The 21,231-nt window shown below is 38.3% G+C and overlaps 1 protein-coding gene across 2 annotated transcripts in view; it reads left to right on the plus strand.

Annotated features, from left to right (window-relative positions):
* Positions 1 to 21,231, plus strand: part of ubxn1 (UBX domain protein 1) — a 27,820-nt gene continuing 6,589 nt past the window's right edge. The window contains exons 1-5 of one of the 2 annotated variants that reach the window (XM_062044203.1): positions 1 to 665; positions 930 to 994; positions 3,769 to 3,822; positions 17,338 to 17,456; positions 17,528 to 17,606. In XM_062044203.1, the coding sequence (XP_061900187.1) occupies positions 660 to 665; positions 930 to 994; positions 3,769 to 3,822; positions 17,338 to 17,456; positions 17,528 to 17,606 (323 nt within the window). In that variant the 5' untranslated portion in view covers positions 1 to 659. The remainder of the gene's footprint in view (positions 666 to 929; positions 995 to 3,768; positions 3,823 to 17,337; positions 17,457 to 17,527; positions 17,607 to 21,231) is intronic. The other variant, XM_062044202.1, reaches the window with a different exon arrangement.

Genomic DNA, 21,231 nt, shown 5'->3' on the forward strand with positions numbered 1-21,231 from the left:
TCCTCATGGCAACATTCTTCTATTAGGATGCTTTATAACACCATGCGAGTCTTTCACAGATGGAGATAAATATTAATAACGTAAAGTGTTTGTTGGCGCTGCGCTCAATTCCTCTTTTATCTCGCGAGCCCAGCTTGGCTTCAAAGCTAACGCTAGCTTGTGCTCTTTGACTGCTATGCTAACTAACAGTCATGCTAACTAACAATCATGCTAACTATCAGTCATGCTAACTAACATGCTAACTAACTGTAATGCTAACTAACATGCTAACTAACTGTAATGCTAACTAACTGTAATGCTAACTAACAGTCATGCTAACTAACAGTCATGCTAACTAACTGTAATGCTAACTAACATACTAACTAAATGTAATGCTAACTAACAGTCATGCTAACTAACTGTCATGCTAACTAACAGTCATGCTAACTAACTGTAATGCTAACTAACAGTCATGCTGACTAACATTCATGTTGACTAACATTCATGCTAACTAACATTCATGCTAACTAACAGTCATGCTAACTAACATTCTTGTTAACTAACAGTCATGCTAACTAACAGACAAGCTAACTAACAGTCATGCTAACTAACAGTCATGCTAACTAACATGCTAAGTCCAGCATAGTTTGTCGTCCTTCCACACAAGAAGATTGAAGTAAATGGTGGTAAGCTAACAACAATGGTGTGGGTGAAGATATTTGACCACAGAACAGTTCATGTTTTGAGCTGTTGAGTTCAGTTAACTGGCTAAAGTTGTCCAGTTGAATGGACTAATATTGTGTCAGTGCAGGAAAATAATTGATTGAAAGTGCTAAATGTATACTGAGGCATGTTTGTGTCTTCCAGCTGACCATCCATCCATCCATCCATTTTCTACCGCTTGTCCCTTTTGGGCATGGAAGTGCTAAATGTATGTTTGTGTCTTCCAGCTGACCATGGCAGACTTATCAACCCTCGAGAGCCTTTTGGAGATGGGCTTTGACCCAAATAGGGCGTGAGTCACACAGGATGAGTATTGTTGTGTTGTGTTGTGTTGCAGAGAGAGATGAGTATTGTTGTCACTACAGTAAGTGTGTTGTGTTGCAGAGAGAGATGAGTATTGTTGTCACTACAGTGTGTTGTGTTGCAGAGAGAGATGAGTATTGTTGTCACCACACTAAGTGTGTTGTGTTGCAGAGAGAGATGAGTATTGTCACTACACTAAGTGTGTTGTGTTGCAGAGAGATGAGTATTGTTGTCACTACATTAAGTGTGTTGTGTTGCAGAGAGAGATGAGTATTGTTGTGTTGTGTTACAGAGAGAGAGAGATGAGTATTGTTGTGTTGTGTTACAGAGAGAGAGATGAGTATTGTTGTGTTGTGTTACAGAGAGAGATGAGTATTGTTGTGTTGTGTTGCAGAGAGAGATGAGTATGGTTGTGTTCTGTTACAGAGAGAGACGGCGTGGCGAAGTTGGTAGAGTGGCCGTGCCAGCAATCGGAGGGTTGCTGGTTACTGGGGTTCAATCCCCACCTTCTACCATCCTAGTCACGTCCGTTGTGTCCTTGGGCAAGACACTTCACCCTTGCTCCTGATGGCTGCTGGTTAGCGCCTTGCATGGCAGCTCCCTCCATCAGTGTGTGAATGTGTGGGTGAATGTGGAAATACTGTCAAAGCGCTTTGAGTACCTTGAAGGTAGAAAAGCGCTATACAAGTATAACCCATTTGTTGTGTTGCAGAGAGAGATGAGTATTGTTGTGTTACAGAGAGAGATGAGTATTGTGTTACAAAGAGAGATGAGTATTGTTGTGTTGTGTTACAGAGAGATGAGTATTGTTGTGTTGTGTTACAGAGATATGAGTATTGTTGTGTTGTGTTACAGAGAGATATGAGTATTGTTGTGTTACAGAGAGATATGAGTATTGTTGTGTTGTGTTACAGAGAGAGATGAGTATGGTTGTGTTGTGTTACAGAGCGATGAGTAAGGTTGTGTTGTTACAGATAAAGATGAGTATTGTTGTGTTACAGAGAGATATGAGTATTGTTGTTACAGAGAGAGATGAGTATTGTTGTGTTACAGAGAGATATGCGTATTGTTGTGTTGTGTTACAGAGAGATGAGTATGGTTGTTGTGTTACAGAGAGAGATGAGTAAGGTTGTGTTGTGTTACAGAGATAGATGAGTAAGGTTGTGTTGTGTAGTGTTGTGTTACAAAGAGATGAGTAAGGTTGTGTTGTGTTACAGAGAGATGAGTATTGTTGTGTTACAGAGAGATATAATTATTGTTGTGTTGTGTTACAGAGAGAGATGAGTATGGTTGTGTTGTGTTACAGAGGGATGAGTAAGGTTGTGTTGTGTTACAGAGAGAGATGAGTATTGCTGTGTTACAGAGAGATATGAGTATTGTTGTTGTGTTGTGTTACGTTACAGAGAGAGATGAGTATTGTTGTGTTACAGAGAGATGAGTATTCTTGTGTTAGAGAGAGATGAGTATGGTTGTGTTGTTACAGAGAGAGAGATGAGTAAGGTTGTGTAGTGTTGTGTTGTGTTACAGAGAGATGAGTAAGGTTGTGTTGTGTTATGTTGTGTTACAGAGAGAGATGAGTAAGGTTGTGTTGTGTTACAGAGAGAGATGAGTATTGCTGTGTTACAGAGAGATATGAGTATTGTTGTTGTGTTGTGTTACGTTACAGAGAGAGATGAGTATTGCTGTGTTACAGAGAGATATGAGTATTGTTGTTGTGTTGTGTTACGTTACAGAGAGAGATGAGTATTGTTGTGTTACAGAGAGATGAGTATTCTTGTGTTAGAGAGAGATGAGTATGGTTGTGTTGTTACAGAGAGAGAGATGAGTAAGGTTGTGTAGTGTTGTGTTGTGTTACAGAGAGATGAGTAAGGTTGTGTTGTGTTATGTTGTGTTACAGAGAGAGATGAGTAAGGTTGTGTTGTGTTACAGAGAGATGAGTAAGGTTGTGTTGTGTTGTGTTACAGAGAGAGATGAGTAAGGTTGTGTTGTGTTACAGAGAGAGATGAGTAAGATTGTGTTGTGTTGTGTTACAGAGAGAGATGAGTAAGGTTGTGTTGTGTTACAGAGAGAGATGAGTATGGTTGTGTTGTGTTACAGAGAGAGATGAGTAAGGTTGTGTTGTGTTACAGAGAGAGATGAGTAAGGTTGTGTTGTCTTGTGTTACAGAGAGAGATGAGTAAGGTTGTGTTGTGTTGTGTTACAGAGAGAGATGAGTATTGTTGTCACTACACTAAGTGTGTTGTGTTGCAGAGAGAGATGAGTATTGTTGTCACTACACTAAGTGTGTTGTGTTACAGAGAGAGATGAGTATTGTTGTCACTACACTAAGTGTGTTGTGTTACAGAGAGAGATGAGTATTGTTGTCACTACACTAAGTGTGTTGCGTTGCAGAGAGAGATGAGTATTGTTGTCACCACACTAAGTGTGTTGTTTTACAGAGAGAGATGAGTATGGTTGTGTTGTGTTGTTACAGAGAGAGATGAGTATGGTTGTGTTGTGTTGTTACAGGGAGAGATGAGTAAGGTTGTGTTGTGTTGTGTTACAGAGAGAGATGAGTAAGGTTGTGTTGTGTTGTGTTACAGAGAGATGAGTAAGGTTGTGTTGTGTTGTGTTACAGAGAGAGATGAGTAAGGTTGTGTTGTGTTGTGTTGTGTTACAGAGAGAGATGAGTAAGGTTGTGTTGTGTTGTGTTACAGAGAGAGATGAGTAAGGTTGTGTTGTGTTACAGAGCGATGAGTAAGGTTGTGTTGTGTTGTGTTACAGAGAGAGGGCGGTGGCCAGCACTGACAACCAGGGTATTGAACAAGCCATGGACTGGTGAGTTGGAACTGGAAATGGAACTGGAAATGAGGAAATATTCATCTTTGAAATAATCTCATCCTGAAAAGGCCAAATTCCATTTCACTTTATAGGAATGTATTCTTTTTAAGTAAGATTTCTATTTGGACTATAGAATATATTACTCACATGGACTATAGAATACTCACATGGACTATAGAATATATTACTCGCATGGACTATAGAAAATATTACTCACATGGACTATAGAATATATTACTCACATGGACTATACAATATATTACTCACATGGACTATAGAATATATTACTCACATGGACTATAGAATATAATCCTCACATGGACTATAGAATATAATCCTGACATGGACTATAGAATATATTACTCACATGGACTATAAAATATAAACCTCACATGGACTATAGAATATAATCCTGACATGGACTAGAATATATTACTCACATGGACTATAGAATATATTACTCTCATGGACTAAAGAATATAATCCTCACATGGACTATAGAATATAAACCCCACATGGACTATAGAATATAAACCTCACATGGACTATAGAATATATTACTCACATGGACTATAGAATATATTACTCACATGGACTAAATAATATATTACTCACATGGACTATAGAATATAATCCTCAAATGGAGAAAAACTTCAAAACAATGAATCGACATACCTTTAACAAGCTCTAAAAAATGTGTGCAATCAATAACAGTATTGTACTTACATGTGTACTGTAGTTACACATCAATAACAGTATTGTACTTACATGTGTACAGTAGTTACACATCAATAACAGTATTGTACTTACATGTGTACTGTAGTTACACATCAATAACAGTATTGTACTTACATGTGTACAGTAGTTACACATCAATAACAGTATTGTACTTACATGTGTACAGTAGTTACACATCAATAACACTATTGTACTTACATGTGTACAGTAGTTACACATCAATAACACTATTGTACTTACATGTGTACAGTAGTTACACATCAGTAACAGTATTGTATTTACATGTGTACTGTAGTTACACAACAATAACACTATTGTACTTACATGTGTACAGTAGTTACAAATCAATAACACTATTGTACTTACATGTGTACAGTAGTTACACATCAATAACAGTATTGTACTTACATGTGTACAGTAGTTACACATCAGTAACAGTATTGTACTTACATGTGTACTGTAGTTACACAACAATAACACTATTGTACTTACATGTGTACAGTAGTTACACATCAATAACAGTATTGTACTTACATGTGTACAGTAGTTACACATCAATAACAGTATTGTACTTACATGTGTACAGTAGTTACACATCAATAACACTATTGTACTTACATGTGTACTGTAGTTACACATCAGTAACAGTATTGTACTTACATGTGTACAGTAGTTACACATCAATAACAGTATTGTACTTACATGTGTACAGTAGTTACACATCAATAACAGTATTGTACTTACATGTGTACAGTAGTTACACATCAATAACACTATTGTACTTACATGTGTACAGTAGTTACACAACAGTAACACTATTGTACTTACATGTGTACAGTAGTTACACATCAGTAACAGTATTGTACTTACATGTGTACAGTAGTTACACAACAATAACACTATTGTACTTACATGTGTACAGTAGTTACACATCAGTAACAGTATTGTACTTACATGTGTACAGTAGTTACACATCAATAACACTATTGTACTTACATGTGTACAGTAGTTACACAACAATAACACTATTGTACTTACATGTGTACAGTAGTTACACATCAATAACACTATTGTACTTACATGTGTACAGTAGTTACACATCAATAACAGTATTGTACTTACATGTGTACAGTAGTTACACATCAGTAACAGTATTGTACTTACATGTGTACTGTAGTTACACAACAATAACACTATTGTACTTACATGTGTACAGTAGTTACACATCAATAACAGTATTGTACTTACATGTGTACAGTAGTTACACATCAATAACAGTATTGTACTTACATGTGTACAGTAGTTACACATCAATAACACTATTGTACTTACATGTGTACTGTAGTTACACATCAGTAACAGTATTGTATTTACATGTGTACAGTAGTTACACATCAATAACACTATTGTACTTACATGTGTACTGTAGTTACACATCAGTAACAGTATTGTACTTACATGTGTACAGTAGTTACACATCAATAACAGTATTGTACTTACATGTGTACAGTAGTTACACATCAATAACAGTATTGTACTTACATGTGTACAGTAGTTACACATCAATAACAGTATTGTACTTACATGTGTACAGTAGTTACACATCAATAACAGTATTGTACTTACATGTGTACAGTAGTTACACATCAATAACACTATTGTACTTACATGTGTACAGTAGTTACACAACAGTAACACTATTGTACTTACATGTGTACAGTAGTTACACATCAGTAACAGTATTGTACTTACATGTGTACAGTAGTTACACAACAATAACACTATTGTACTTACATGTGTACAGTAGTTACACATCAGTAACAGTATTGTACTTACATGTGTACAGTAGTTACACATCAATAACACTATTGTACTTACATGTGTACAGTAGTTACACAACAATAACACTATTGTACTTACATGTGTACAGTAGTTACACATCAATAACAGTATTGTACTTACATGTGTACAGTAGTTACACATCAATAACACTATTGTAGTTACACATCAGTAACAGTATTGTACTTACATGTGTACTGTAGTTACACATCAATAACAGTATTGTACTTACATGTGTACAGTAGTTACACATCAGTAACACTATTGTACTTACATGTGTACAGTAGTTACACAACAATAACACTATTGTACTTACATGTGTACAGTAGTTACACATCAGTAACAGTATTGTACTTACATGTGTACAGTAGTTACACATCAATAACACTATTGTACTTACATGTGTACAGTAGTTACACAACAGTAACACTATTGTACTTACATGTGTACAGTAGTTACACATCAGTAACAGTATTGTACTTACATGTGTACAGTAGTTACACAACAATAACACTATTGTACTTACATGTGTACAGTAGTTACACATCAGTAACAGTATTGTACTTACATGTGTACAGTAGTTACACATCAATAACACTATTGTACTTACATGTGTACAGTAGTTACACAACAATAACACTATTGTACTTACATGTGTACAGTAGTTACACATCAGTAACAGTATTGTACTTACATGTGTACAGTAGTTACACATCAATAACACTATTGTACTTACATGTGTACAGTAGTTACACAACAATAACACTATTGTACTTACATGTGTACAGTAGTTACACATCAATAACAGTATTGTACTTACATGTGTACAGTAGTTACACATCAATAACACTATTGTAGTTACACATCAGTAACAGTATTGTACTTACATGTGTACTGTAGTTACACATCAATAACAGTATTGTACTTACATGTGTACAGTAGTTACACATCAGTAACACTATTGTACTTACATGTGTACAGTAGTTACACAACAATAACACTATTGTACTTACATGTGTACAGTAGTTACACATCAGTAACAGTATTGTACTTACATGTGTACAGTAGTTACACATCAATAACAGTATTGTACTTACATGTGTACAGTAGTTACACATCAATAACACTATTGTAGTTACACATCAGTAACAGTATTGTACTTACATGTGTACAGTAGTTACACATCAATAACACTATTGTACTTACATGTGTACAGTAGTTACACATCAGTAACAGTATTGTACTTACATGTGTACAGTAGTTACACATCAATAACACTATTGTACTTACATGTGTACTGTAGTTACACATCAATAACAGTATTGTAATTACATGTGTACAGTAGTTACACATCAGTAACACTATTGTACTTACATGTGTACAGTAGTTACACAACAATAACACTATTGTACTTACATGTGTACAGTAGTTACACATAAATAACAGTATTGTACTTACATGTGTACTGTAGTTACACAACAATAACACTATTGTACTTACATGTGTACAGTAGTTACACATCAATAACACTATTGTACTTACATGTGTACAGTAGTTACACATCAATAACACTATTGTACTTACATGTGTACAGTAGTTACACATCAATAACAGTATTGTACTTACATGTGTACAGTAGTTACACATCAATAACAGTATTGTACTTACATGTGTACTGTAGTTACACATCAGTAACAGTATTGTACTTACATGTGTACAGTAGTAACACATCAGTAACAGTATTGTACTTACATGTGTACTGTAGTTACACAACAATAACACTATTGTACTTACATGTGTACAGTAGTTACACATCAATAACAGTATTGTACTTACATGTGTACAGTAGTTACACATCAATAACACTATTGTACTTACATGTGTACTGTAGTTACACATCAATAACAGTATTGTACTTACATGTGTACAGTAGTTACACAACAATAACACTATTGTACTTACATGTGTACAGTAGTTACACATCAATAACACTATTGTACTTACATGTGTAACAGTAGTTACACAACAATAACACTATTGTACTTACATGTGTACAGTAGTTACACATCAGTAACAGTATTGTACTTACATGTGTACAGTAGTTACACATCAATAACACTATTGTACTTACATGTGTACAGTAGTTACACAACAATAACACTATTGTACTTACATGTGTACAGTAGTTACACATCAATAACAGTATTGTACTTACATGTGTACAGTAGTTACACGTCAATAACACTATTGTACTTACATGTGTACAGTAGTTACACAACAATAACACTATTGTACTTACATGTGTACAGTAGTTACACATCAGTAACAGTATTGTACTTACATGTGTACAGTAGTTACACATCAATAGCACTATTGTACTTACATGTGTACAGTAGTTACACAACAATAACACTATTGTACTTACATGTGTACAGTAGTTACACATCAATAACAGTATTGTACTTACATGTGTACAGTAGTTACACATCAATAACAGTATTGTACTTACATGTGTACAGTAGTTACACAACAATAACACTATTGTACTTACATATGTACAGTAGTTACACATCAGTAACAGTATTGTACTTACATGTGTACAGTAGTTACACAACAATAACACTATTGTACTTACATGTGTACAGTAGTTACACATCAATAACAGTATTGTACTTACATGTGTACAGTAGTTACACAACAATAACACTATTGTACTTACATATGTACAGTAGTTACACATCAGTAACAGTATTGTACTTACATGTGTACAGTAGTTACACATCAGTAACAGTATTGTACTTACATGTGTACAGTAGTTACACATCAATAACACTATTGTACTTACATGTGTACAGTAGTTACACAACAATAACACTATTGTACTTACATGTGTACAGTAGTTACACATCAGTAACAGTATTGTACTTACATGTGTACAGTAGTTACACATCAATAACACTATTGTACTTACATGTGTACAGTAGTTACACATCAATAACAGTATTGTACTTACATGTGTACAGTAGTTACACATCAATAACACTATTGTACTTACATGTGTACAGTAGTTACACATCAATAACAGTATTGTACTTACATGTGTACAGTAATTACACATCAATAACAGTATTGTACTTACATGTGTACAGTAGTTACACATCAATAACACTATTGTACTTACATGTGTACTGTAGTTACACATCAGTAACAGTATTGTACTTACATGTGTACAGTAGTTACACAGCAATAACACTATTGTACTTACATGTGTACAGTAGTTACACATCAATAACAGTATTGTACTTACATGTGTACAGTAGTTACACATCAATAACAGTATTGTACTTACATGTGTACTGTAGTTACACATCAGTAACAGTATTGTACTTACATGTGTACAGTAGTTACACATCAATAACACTATTGTACTTACATGTGTACAGTAGTTACACAACAATAACACTATTGTACTTACATGTGTACAGTAGTTACACATCAATAACAGTATTGTACTTACATGTGTACTGTAGTTACACATCAGTAACAGTATTGTACTTACATGTGTACAGTAGTTACACGTCAATAACACTATTGTACTTACATGTGTACTGTAGTTACACATCAATAACAGTATTGTACTTACATGTGTACAGTAGTTACACATCAATAACACTATTGTACTTACATGTGTACTGTAGTTACACATCAGTAACAGTATTGTACTTACATGTGTACTGTAGTTACACATCAATAACACTATTGTACTTACATGTGTACAGTAGTTACACATCAATAACACTATTGTACTTACATGTGTACTGTAGTTACACATCAGTAACAGTATTGTACTTACATGTGTACAGTAGTTACACGTCAATAACACTATTGTACTTACATGTGTACTGTAGTTACACATCAATAACAGTATTGTACTTACATGTGTACAGTAGTTACACATCAATAACACTATTGTACTTACATGTGTACTGTAGTTACACATCAGTAACAGTATTGTACTTACATGTGTACAGTAGTTACACATCAATAACAGTATTGTACTTACATGTGTACTGTAGTTACACATCAATAACAGTATTGTACTTACATGTGTACAGTAGTTACACATCAATAACAGTATTGTACTTACATGTGTACAGTAGTTACACATCAATAACAGTATTGTACTTACATGTGTACAGTAGTTACACATCAATAACAGTATTGTACTTACATGTGTACAGTAGTTACACATCAATAACAATATTGTACTTACATGTGTACAGTAGTTACACATCAATAACAGTATTGTACTTACATGTGTACAGTAGTTACACATCAGTAACAGTATTGTACTTACATGTGTACAGTAGTTACACATCAGTAACAGTATTGTACTTACATGTGTACAGTAGTTACACAACAATAACACTATTGTACTTACATGTGTACAGTAGTTACACATCAATAACAGTATTGTACTTACATGTGTACAGTAGTTACACATCAATAACAGTATTGTACTTACATGTGTACAGTAGTTACACATCAATAACACTATTGTACTTACATATGTACTGTAGTTACACACCAGTAACAGTATTGTACTTACATGTGTACAGTAGTTACACATCAATAACAGTATTGAACTTACATGTGTACAGTAGTTACACATCAATAACACTATTGTACTTACATGTGTACTGTAGTTACACATCAATAACAGTATTGTACTTACATGTGTACAGTAGTTACACATCAATAACAATATTGTACTTACATGTGTACAGTAGTTACACATCAATAACAATATTGTACTTACATGTGTACAGTAGTTACACATCAATAACAATATTGTACTTACATGTGTACAGTAGTTACACAACAATAACAATATTGTACTTACATGTGTACAGTAGTTACACATCAATAACAATATTGTACTTACATGTGTACAGTAGTTACAGTATTGTAAAAGCTGACGATGGCAGATGTCATTCAGGAGGAACAGTGTGGTTTTGGTCCTGGTGGTGGAACTGTGGACCAGCTTTATACTCTGGGCAGGGTCCTTGAGGGTGCATGGGAGTTTGCCTAACCAGTCTACATGTGCTTTGTGGACTTGGAGAAGGCATTGGACCGTGTACTCCGGGAAGTCTTGTGGGGAGTGCTCAGAGAGTACGGGGTACGGGACTGTCTGATTGTGGTGGTCCACTCCCTGTATGATCAGAATCATAGCTTGGTCCACTCCCTGTATGATCAGTATCAGAGCTTGGTCCGCTCCCTGTATGAACAGTGTCAGAGCTTGGTACGCTCCCTGTATGATGAGTGTCAGAGCTTTGTCCACTCCCTGTATGATCAGTATCAGAGCTTGGTCCGCTCCCTGTATGATCAGTGTCAGAGCTTTGTCCACTCCCTGTATGATCAGTATCAGAGCTTGGTCCGCTCCCTGTATGATCAGTGTCAGAGCTTTGTCCACTCCCTGTATGATCAGTATCAGAGCTTGGTCCGCTCCCTGTATGAACAGTGTCAGAGCTTGGTCCACTACCTGTATGATCAGTATCAGAGCTTGGTCCACTCCCTGTATGATCAGTGTCAGAGCTTGGTCCACTCCCTGTATGATCAGTGTCAGAGCTTGGTCCACTCCCTGTATGATCAGCTTAGTCCGCTCCCTGTATGGTCAGTATCAGAGCCTGGTCCACTCCCTGTATGATCAGTGTCAGAGCTTAGTCCGCTCCCTGTATGGTCAGTGTCAGAGCCTGGTCCACTCCCTGTATGATCAGTGTCAGAGCTTGGTCCACTACCTGTATGATCAGTGTCAGAGCTTGGTCCGCTCCCTGTATGATCAGTGTCAGAGCTTGGTCCACTCCCTGTATGATCAGTGTCAGAGCTTAGTCCACTCCCTGTATGATCAGTGTCAGAGCTTAGTCCGCTCCCTGTATGATCAGTGTCAGAGCCTGGTCCACTCCCTGTATGATCAGTGTCAGAGCTTGGTCCACTCCCTGTATTATCAGTGTCAGAGCTTGGTCCACATTGCTGGCAGTAAGTCGGACACGTTCCCAGTGAGGATTGGACTCCGCCAAGGCTGCCCTTTGTCACCCATTCTGTTCATCCCTTTTACATACACAATTTCTAGGCGCAGTCAGGGCGTTGAGGGGGTCCAGTTTGGTGGCTGCAGGATTAGGTCTCTGCTTTTTGCAGATGATGTGGTCCTGATGGCTTCATCTGGCCAGGATCTTCAGCTCTCACTGGATCGGTTCGCAGCCGAGTGTGAAGCGACTGGGATGGGAATCAGCACCTCCAAGTCCGAGTCAATGGTTCTCGCCCTGGAAAGGGTGGAGTGCCATCTCCGGGTTGGGGAAGAGCTCTTGCCCCATGTGGAGGAGTTCAAGTACCTCCGAGTCTTTTTCACGAGTGAGGGAAGAGTGGATCGTGAGATCAACAGGCGGATCGGTGCGGCATCTTCAGTAATGCGGACGCTGTATCGATCCGTTGTGGTGAAGAAGGAGCTGAGCCGGAAGGCAAAGCTCTCAATTTACCGGTCGATCTACGTTCCCATCCTCACCTATGGTCATGAGCTTTGGGTTATGACCGAAAGGACAAGATCACGGGTACAAGATCTACGTTCCCATCCTCACCTATGGTCATGATCTTTGGGTTATGACGGAAAGGACAAGATCACGGGTACAAGATCTACGTTCCCATCCTCACCTATGGTCATGATCTTTGGGTTATGACGGAAAGGACAAGATCACGGGTACAAGATCTACGTTCCCATCCTCACCTATGGTCATTATCTTTGGGTTATGACGGAAAGGACAAGATCACGGGTACAAGATCTACGTTCCCATCCTCACCTATGGTCATGATCTTTGGGTTATGACGGAAAGGACAAGATCACGGGTACAAGATCTACGTTCCCATCCTCACCTATGGTCATGATCTTTGGGTTATGACGGAAAGGACAAGATCACGGGTACAAGATCTACGTTCCCATCCTCACCTATGGTCATGATCTTTGGGTTATGACGGAAAGGACAAGATCACGGGTACAAGATCTACGTTCCCATTCTCACCTATGGTCATGATCTTTGGGTTATGACGGAAAGGACAAGATCACGGGTACAAGATCTACGTTCTCATCCTCACCTATGGTCATGATCTTTGGGTTATGACGGAAAGGACAAGATCACGGGTACAAGATCTACGTTCCCATCCTCACCTATGGTCATGATCTTTGGGTTATGACGGAAAGGACAAGATCACGGGTACAAGATCTACGTTCCCATCCTCACCTATGGTCATGATCTTTGGGTTATGACGGAAAGGACAAGATCACGGGTACAAGATCTACGTTCCCATCCTCACCTATGGTCATGATCTTTGGGTTATGACGGAAAGGACAAGATCACGGGTACAAGATCTACGTTCCCATTCTCACCTATGGTCATGATCTTTGGGTTATGACCCAAAGGACGAGATCACGGGTACAAGATCTACGTTCCCATCCTCACCTATGGTCATGACCTTTGGGTTATGACGGAAAGGACAAGATCACGGGTACAAGATCTACGTTCCCATCCTCACCTGTGGTCATGATCTTTGGGTTATGACCAGAAGGACAAGATCACGGGTACAAGATCTACGTTCCCATCCTCACCTATGGTCATGAGCTTTGGGTTATGACGGAAAGGACAAGATCACGGGTACAAGATCTACGTTCCCATCCTCACCTATGGTCATGATCTTTGGGTTATGACGGAAAGGACAAGATCACGGGTACAAGATCTACGTTCCCATCCTCACCTATGGTCATGATCTTTGGGTTATGACCAAAAGGACAAGATCACGGGTACAAGATCTACGTTCCCATCCTCACCTATGGTCATGATCTTTGGGTTATGACGGAAAGGACAAGATCACGGGTACAAGATCTACGTTCCCATCCTCACCTATGGTCATGATCTTTGGGTTATGACGGAAAGGACAAGATCACGGGTACAAGATCTACGTTCCCATTCTCACCTATGGTCATGATCTTTGGGTTATGACCCAAAGGACGAGATCACGGGTACAAGATCTACGTTCCCATCCTCACCTATGGTCATGACCTTTGGGTTATGACGGAAAGGACAAGATCACGGGTACAAGATCTACGTTCCCATCCTCACCTGTGGTCATGATCTTTGGGTTATGACCAAAAGGACAAGATCACGGGTACAAGATCTACGTTCCCATCCTCACCTATGGTCATGAGCTTTGGGCAATGACCGAAAGGACAAGATCACGGGCACAAGCGGCCCAAATGAGAGAGAGGGAAGTCTGGGCTTCTCTGCTTAGGCTGCTGCCCCGCGACCCCACCTCGGATAAGCGGAAGATGGATGGATAGATGGATGGATAGATGGATGGATGGATGGGTCATCAAAGCATTGTCCTGCTGGAAAACTATGAGTAAATGGACTTGTGAAACAGCGCCTTCTGCTGGGTTATTTTCCCCTCTAACTACTTTATTCTAGTTTGAAATGTGCTCACATTTCCACTTATTAATCCAAAGAATATCAGAAGAACACCACCCTATGTTACCATCAGTGGGTAACACAGCATACTGTATATATCTTTTTGAAATGTCTTTCACTTCCACAATCACTAATTATATTGAATGAATAATGCACATACACAAAAGCAATCCCAGAGAAGCAACAAACAATTATATATATATATATATATATATATATATATATATATATATATATATACACATTCAATGATTGCTAGTGTTATATATACACATTCAATGATTGCTAGTGTTATATATACACATTCAATGATTGCTCGTGTTATATATATATATATATATATACATTCAATGATTGCTATAGTGTTATATATATATATACACATTCAATGATTGCTAGTGTTATATATACACATTCAATGATTGCTAGTGTTATATATACACATTCAATGATTGCTAGTGTTGTATACACATTCAATGATTGTGCACATGTTACACACAATCATAGTTTGTTTATACGTCGTAAAAGCTGGGAGAGGGCAGCATATAATGCTTACAACACATTGTAGTGTCCTCTAGGCATTCCTGTTAGTTACAATTTAAAAACAACTATTTACAACCTAAAACAGATACAAATGGAATAGGAGTGGATCTATTGTATTTTATTTTTGAATCTGTTTATATTTGTCCAGCAGATATCACTAGTTCTCTCATGCAGCAACACTTAACACCTTTTACACTTTTGTTGAAAAGTGCCTATATGTTAGGGGTGTGAATGTTTATGCACCTCATGATTCCATAAAATTCTTAGGGGTAACGATTCAATTCAGAATCAATTCTCGATTCAAAACAATACTTTTTAATAGCATTAGGTGCCAGCTTTATGATTAACTACTGTACATTCCTTTATAAAATAGGTAAGACCCCTGATAAGTTTATAAAATACTTAGAATATAATTGTAGCCAAACATAGAATCAAGTCAAATACAAATAAGGTCATGAGTACATGTGTACAGCACATCAACTGAGTGGCTGGACAACACACATTTAAAAACATTAAAACATTTTTTAATAATTTTTAAAATAAAATAGGAATCTTTATAAGTAAGAATCGCAATTCATTCGAAAATCGATTTTTTATATACTTATATAATATATATGAGCTATGTAAATACAGTGTTCCCTCCTTCCAAAAAATACCCACTTTAAGTGAAATCCATGTATCATATTTTTCGGAGTATAAGTAGCACCGGCCGAAAATGCATAATAAAGAAGGAAAAAAACTGGAGTATAAGTCTAATTTTCTGGGAAAATTTATTTGATAAAAGCCAACACAGAGAATAAACATTTGAAAGGCAATTTAAAATAAATAAAGAATAGTGAACAACAGGCTGAATAAGTGTACGTTATATGACTCATAAATAACCATCTGAGAAGGTGCCTGGTATGTTAACGTAACATATTATGGTAAGAGTCATTCAAATAACTATAACATATAGAACATGCTATACGTTTACCAAACAATCTGTCACTCCTAATCGCTAAATCCCATGAAATCTTATACGTCTAGTCTCTTACGTGAATGAGCTAAATAATATTCTTTGATATTTTACGGTAATGTGTTAATAATTTCACACATAAGTCGCTCCTGAGTATAAGTCGCACCCCCGGCCAAACTATGGAAAAAACTTCGACTTATAGTCTGAAAAATACGGTAGTAATTTTTATGTTTTCATTCATTATATATATTTTTAACCCTAACCCTAACCCGCCTGATTGTAGCTGAGATAGGCTCCAGCACCCCCCGCGGCCCCGAAAGGGATAAGCGGTAGAAAATGGATGGATGGATTTTTTATTTTTTCGTTTACACTGTTTATTCATTTACTGTGCATGTTTTTTTGTTTACAGGTTGTTTTTCTAATATATTATGTTTTAAGGCTGTAGAACTCTTGACCGCACACTTTATAAACTTTTCTCAGACAGGCATTCACATTTTCTCACGTTTCTCTGGTTGAAACACTCTCAAAGTTCACTACTGTATTAAAGAATGAAACCAAAGTTTAAAACCTGTTTTTTAGGACTCTAGGATTTTTGGAGCTATTTTGGAGCCCGGGTTTTATCATAAAGCCCGCAGCATTTCCACACATAACCAGAGTCACAGCATGTTAAATCCTGCACCCTTGGCTTGGTCCTGCATTATAAAGGTGCCAGAGGGCAGTCCTTTCCACAATAAGTCTGTGTCATCCATATGGAAGTAGTTCAGGATGTGTAGAGGACACATGGCATGAAGAAGATGAATGACAATGGTCTACATGACACACAGACACAACAAACAATATGTAGTGTATGTCATCTTAAAGTGGGGAGAACATATTTAGTCATGTGACAATGTGACCTGTGAAGGGTTAACAGTGTGTGGTCTCCAGGTTAATGGAGCATGAGAACGACCCCGACATAGACCAGCCCTACAAACCTCCAGTAGAGAACATCCTGGATGAGCAGCAGACCATCACACAGCAGCCTGCACTGGGCGACACAGCTGGAGGTACAGGTGGAGGTGGAGGTGGAGGAGATGTTGTCATCCACCCTGCTTCACTACTCTTCTTCTTCTTGTAGTTGCCAGTGGAGAAGGCAGCCAGGTTGGTGATGCTGACACCTCCATGGCGGCGGAGGAGAAACTAGAGCAAGTCAAGAGGTCAGAGGTCACTGTTGGTTATCAATAGATAGCAGTGTTGGTGCTAGGAATCTTCTAAACGGGGTCCCAGGGACCCCATCAAGTCATTAAAAATGGGGATTCTAGCCAACACATTCTAGAAGTTAACACATGTGTGTCAGGCTAGAGGAGCTGATGTCACTGCAGAACATTCCAGAAGTTAACACATGTGTGTCAGGCTAGAGGAGCTGATGTGACTGCAGAACATTCTAGAAGTTAACACATGTGTGTCAGGCTAGAGGAGCTGATGTCACTGCAGAACATTCCAGAAGTTAACACGTGTGTCAGGCTAGGGGAGCTGATGTGACTGCAGAACAATCTAGAAGTTAACACGTGTGTGTCAGGCTAGAGGAGCTGATGTCACTGCAGAACATTCCAGAAGTTAACACATGTGTGTCAGGCTAGAGGAGCTGATGTCACTGCAGAACATTCCAGAAGTTAACACATGTGTGTCAGGCTAGAGGAGCTGATGTCACTGCAGAACATTCCAGAAGTTAACACATGTGTGTCAGGCTAGAGGAGCTGATGTCACTGCAGAACATTCTAGAAGTTAACACATGTGTGTCAGGCTAGAGGAGCTGATGTCACTGCAGAACATTCTAGAAGTTAACACATGTGTTTCAGGCTAGAGGAGCTGATGTCACTGCAGAACATTCCAGAAGTGAACACATGTGTGTCAGGCTAGAGGAGCTGATTGTTAAATGCGGGTGAATAAACACGACGTCTATTCTGGTTCACAACTTTTAATCAACTGACTCACAGAGGTAAAACCGGAAACACTCGATCCCCACTTCCCGCCCACAAAAACTGCGCATGCGTTAACCCAGTATATGGACAAACATGTTAACAATCTCCCTATCTTTTATAAATAAAAAACTTAAATAACACATGTTTCTTGAGAACAAATACATGTCTTTCTAAACAACAGAAACAATAAAATCAACTTAGGTAAGAACCCATTTTCCTTCACTCAATGCTTTCAAAAGCATCAAGGGTGATGCCCCCTTTTTCGTAAGACAGTCAGCCAGTTAAGCTTTGTTGCTGACCAAAGCACTCGTTGTATTTTTCTGTTGTGAATTAGTTCTTTGATGCCACTTATATCCAACCGAAACCTTTTCTCTGTGACCTGTTTTGTTGATCGAAGAGCATCATAGAGGGAATGATTATCAGTCACACAAACTAACGCTGGAGCATTTAGATTAGCGGTGCCAGTAGTGAGCTCAGAATAAAGGGTGGCAAGAAACACAGCGTTGTCTATTCCATCCGACATGGCAAGAGTCTCTCCAGCAAGGGTGCTTTGCACCACTCGTCAAATCCTCTTGGACTGCCAGTAAAGGGGGGAGAATACCTCCTTTTCCCATTAGGGTGATCAACATGCCCCCTTGTGTACCTCCATCAGGAAGATTTCCTAGTGAAGCATCGCTGAATACAGTTAAGTTTAAAGCATCATTTCCCAAATGTTGAAATTTCAAAGTCACTTTTTCAGCTTTCAGTTTACAAACTAACTTATTAGCATTGTGAATTGATTGCTCAGCCGCATTCTTTAGACTAGATGTCAGACTGCAAGAATCAAATACTACATCAGGTCTTGTCTGTTTGGCAACCCAGAGTATCTGTCCTATTTTTGGTCTGAGTTGTTTTTGTTCTATTTCATTAAGAGGAGCATCTCTTTCTAGATCACGGACTGGCTGTAAGTGAATGGGGTGCAGACTTTCAATGCAGCTGTGCTGATGCAACTGTACAGAATCATTAACAGTTTCAATATCCATTCCCAAATAGCAGAAATTGTCATGTTCCTCACGTCCCACTTGGAACCCAGGCTTCAGTTTAGGGATCACATTTTCTGAAAAGTTTGATGAGCCTGCCCACAAAAAATCATCTATATGACATGCGAGTACACCCGTCACTGTGTTTTCATCATCCAGCCAATAAAATACTGCTGGGTCTACCTGTGACACTTTACCACCTGTGCTCAGCATGATTTCCTTCACCTTGTTGTACCAATAGAGAGATGCATCAGCAAGGCCACTTATTCAGTTTCCAAAGAACCCCCATACAGTCAGCTTCTGGGGGAGGATTGACATAAATGTCTCTCGACAACTCCATACCCTGTAAAAAGGCAGACTTGATGTCCATAGAATGGACTTTCCAATGATTTTGACAAATTACACTGAGCAATAGCCTTAGAAATTCAGAAGCACATGTTGGTGAATCTTTTTGTAGATTTTTTTAAATTAAAGGCCTACTGAAAGCCACTACTACCGACCACGCAGTCTGATAGTTTATATATCAATGATGAAATCTTAACATTGCAACACATGCCAATACGGCCGGGTTAACTTATAAAGTGCAATTTTAAATTTCCCGCTAAACTTCCGGTTGAAAACGGCTTTGGATGATGACGTATGCGCGTGACGTAGCCAGTGAAACAGAAGTATCGGTACCCCATTGAAAACAATACAAAATAGCTCTGTTTTCATCTCATAGTTCCACAGTATTCTGGACATCTGTGTTGGTGAATCTTTTGCAATTTGTTTAATGAACAAAGAAGAAAGTTGTAGGTGGGATCGGTGTATTAGCGGCTGGCTGTAGCAACACAACCAGGAGGACTTACTTGGATAGCAGATGCGCTAGCCGCCAACCGCATCTGTGATCGGGTGAAGTCCTTCGTCGCACCGTCGATCGCTGGAACGCTGGTGAGCACGGGTGTTGATGAGCAGATGAGGGCTGGCTGGCGTAGGTGGAGCGCTATTGTTTTTATCATAGCTCTGTGAGGTCCGGTTGCTAAGTTAGCTTCAATGGCGTCATTAGCAACAGCATTGTTAAGCTTTGCCAGGCTGAGAGTTATTAACCGTGTATTTACATGTCCATGGTTTAATAGTATTGTTGATCTTCTGTCTATCCTTCCAGTCAGGGATTTATTTATTTTGTTTCTATCTGCAGTTAAGCCCGATGCTATCACGTTAGCTCAGTAGCTAAAGAGCTTCGCCGATGTATTGTCGTGGAGATAAAAGTCTCTGTGAATGTCCATTTCGCGTTCTCGACTCTCATTTTCAAGAGGATATAGTATCCGAGGTGGTTTAAAATACAAATCCGTGATCCACAATAGAAAAAGGAGAGAGTGTGGAATCCAATGAGCCAGCTTGTACCGAAGTTACGGTCAGAGCGAAAAAAGATACGTCCTGCACTGCACTCTAGTCCTTAACTCTAACGTTCCTCATCCACGAATCTTTCATCCTCGCTCACATTAATGGGGTAATCGTCGCTTTCTCGGTCTGAATCGCTCTCGCTGCTAGTGTAAACAATGGGGGAATGTGAGGAGCCTTTCAACCTGTGATGTCACGCTACTTCCGGTACAGGCAAGGCTTTTTTTTATCAGCGACCAAAAGTTGCGAACTTTATCGTCGATGTTCTCTACTAAATCCTTTCAGCAAAAATATGGCAATATCGCGAAATGATCAAGTATGACACATAGAATGGATCTGCTATCCCCGTTTAAATAAAAACATTTAATTTCAGTAGGCCTTTAAGCTGTACATCAAGCAAGAATGGGAAAGAATTCCACCTGAGAAGCTTCAAAAATGTGTCTCCTCAGTTCCCAAACGTT

Source organism: Entelurus aequoreus, linkage group LG04, assembly GCF_033978785.1.
Source record: "Entelurus aequoreus isolate RoL-2023_Sb linkage group LG04, RoL_Eaeq_v1.1, whole genome shotgun sequence".
NCBI classification, from domain to species: domain Eukaryota; kingdom Metazoa; phylum Chordata; class Actinopteri; order Syngnathiformes; family Syngnathidae; genus Entelurus; species Entelurus aequoreus.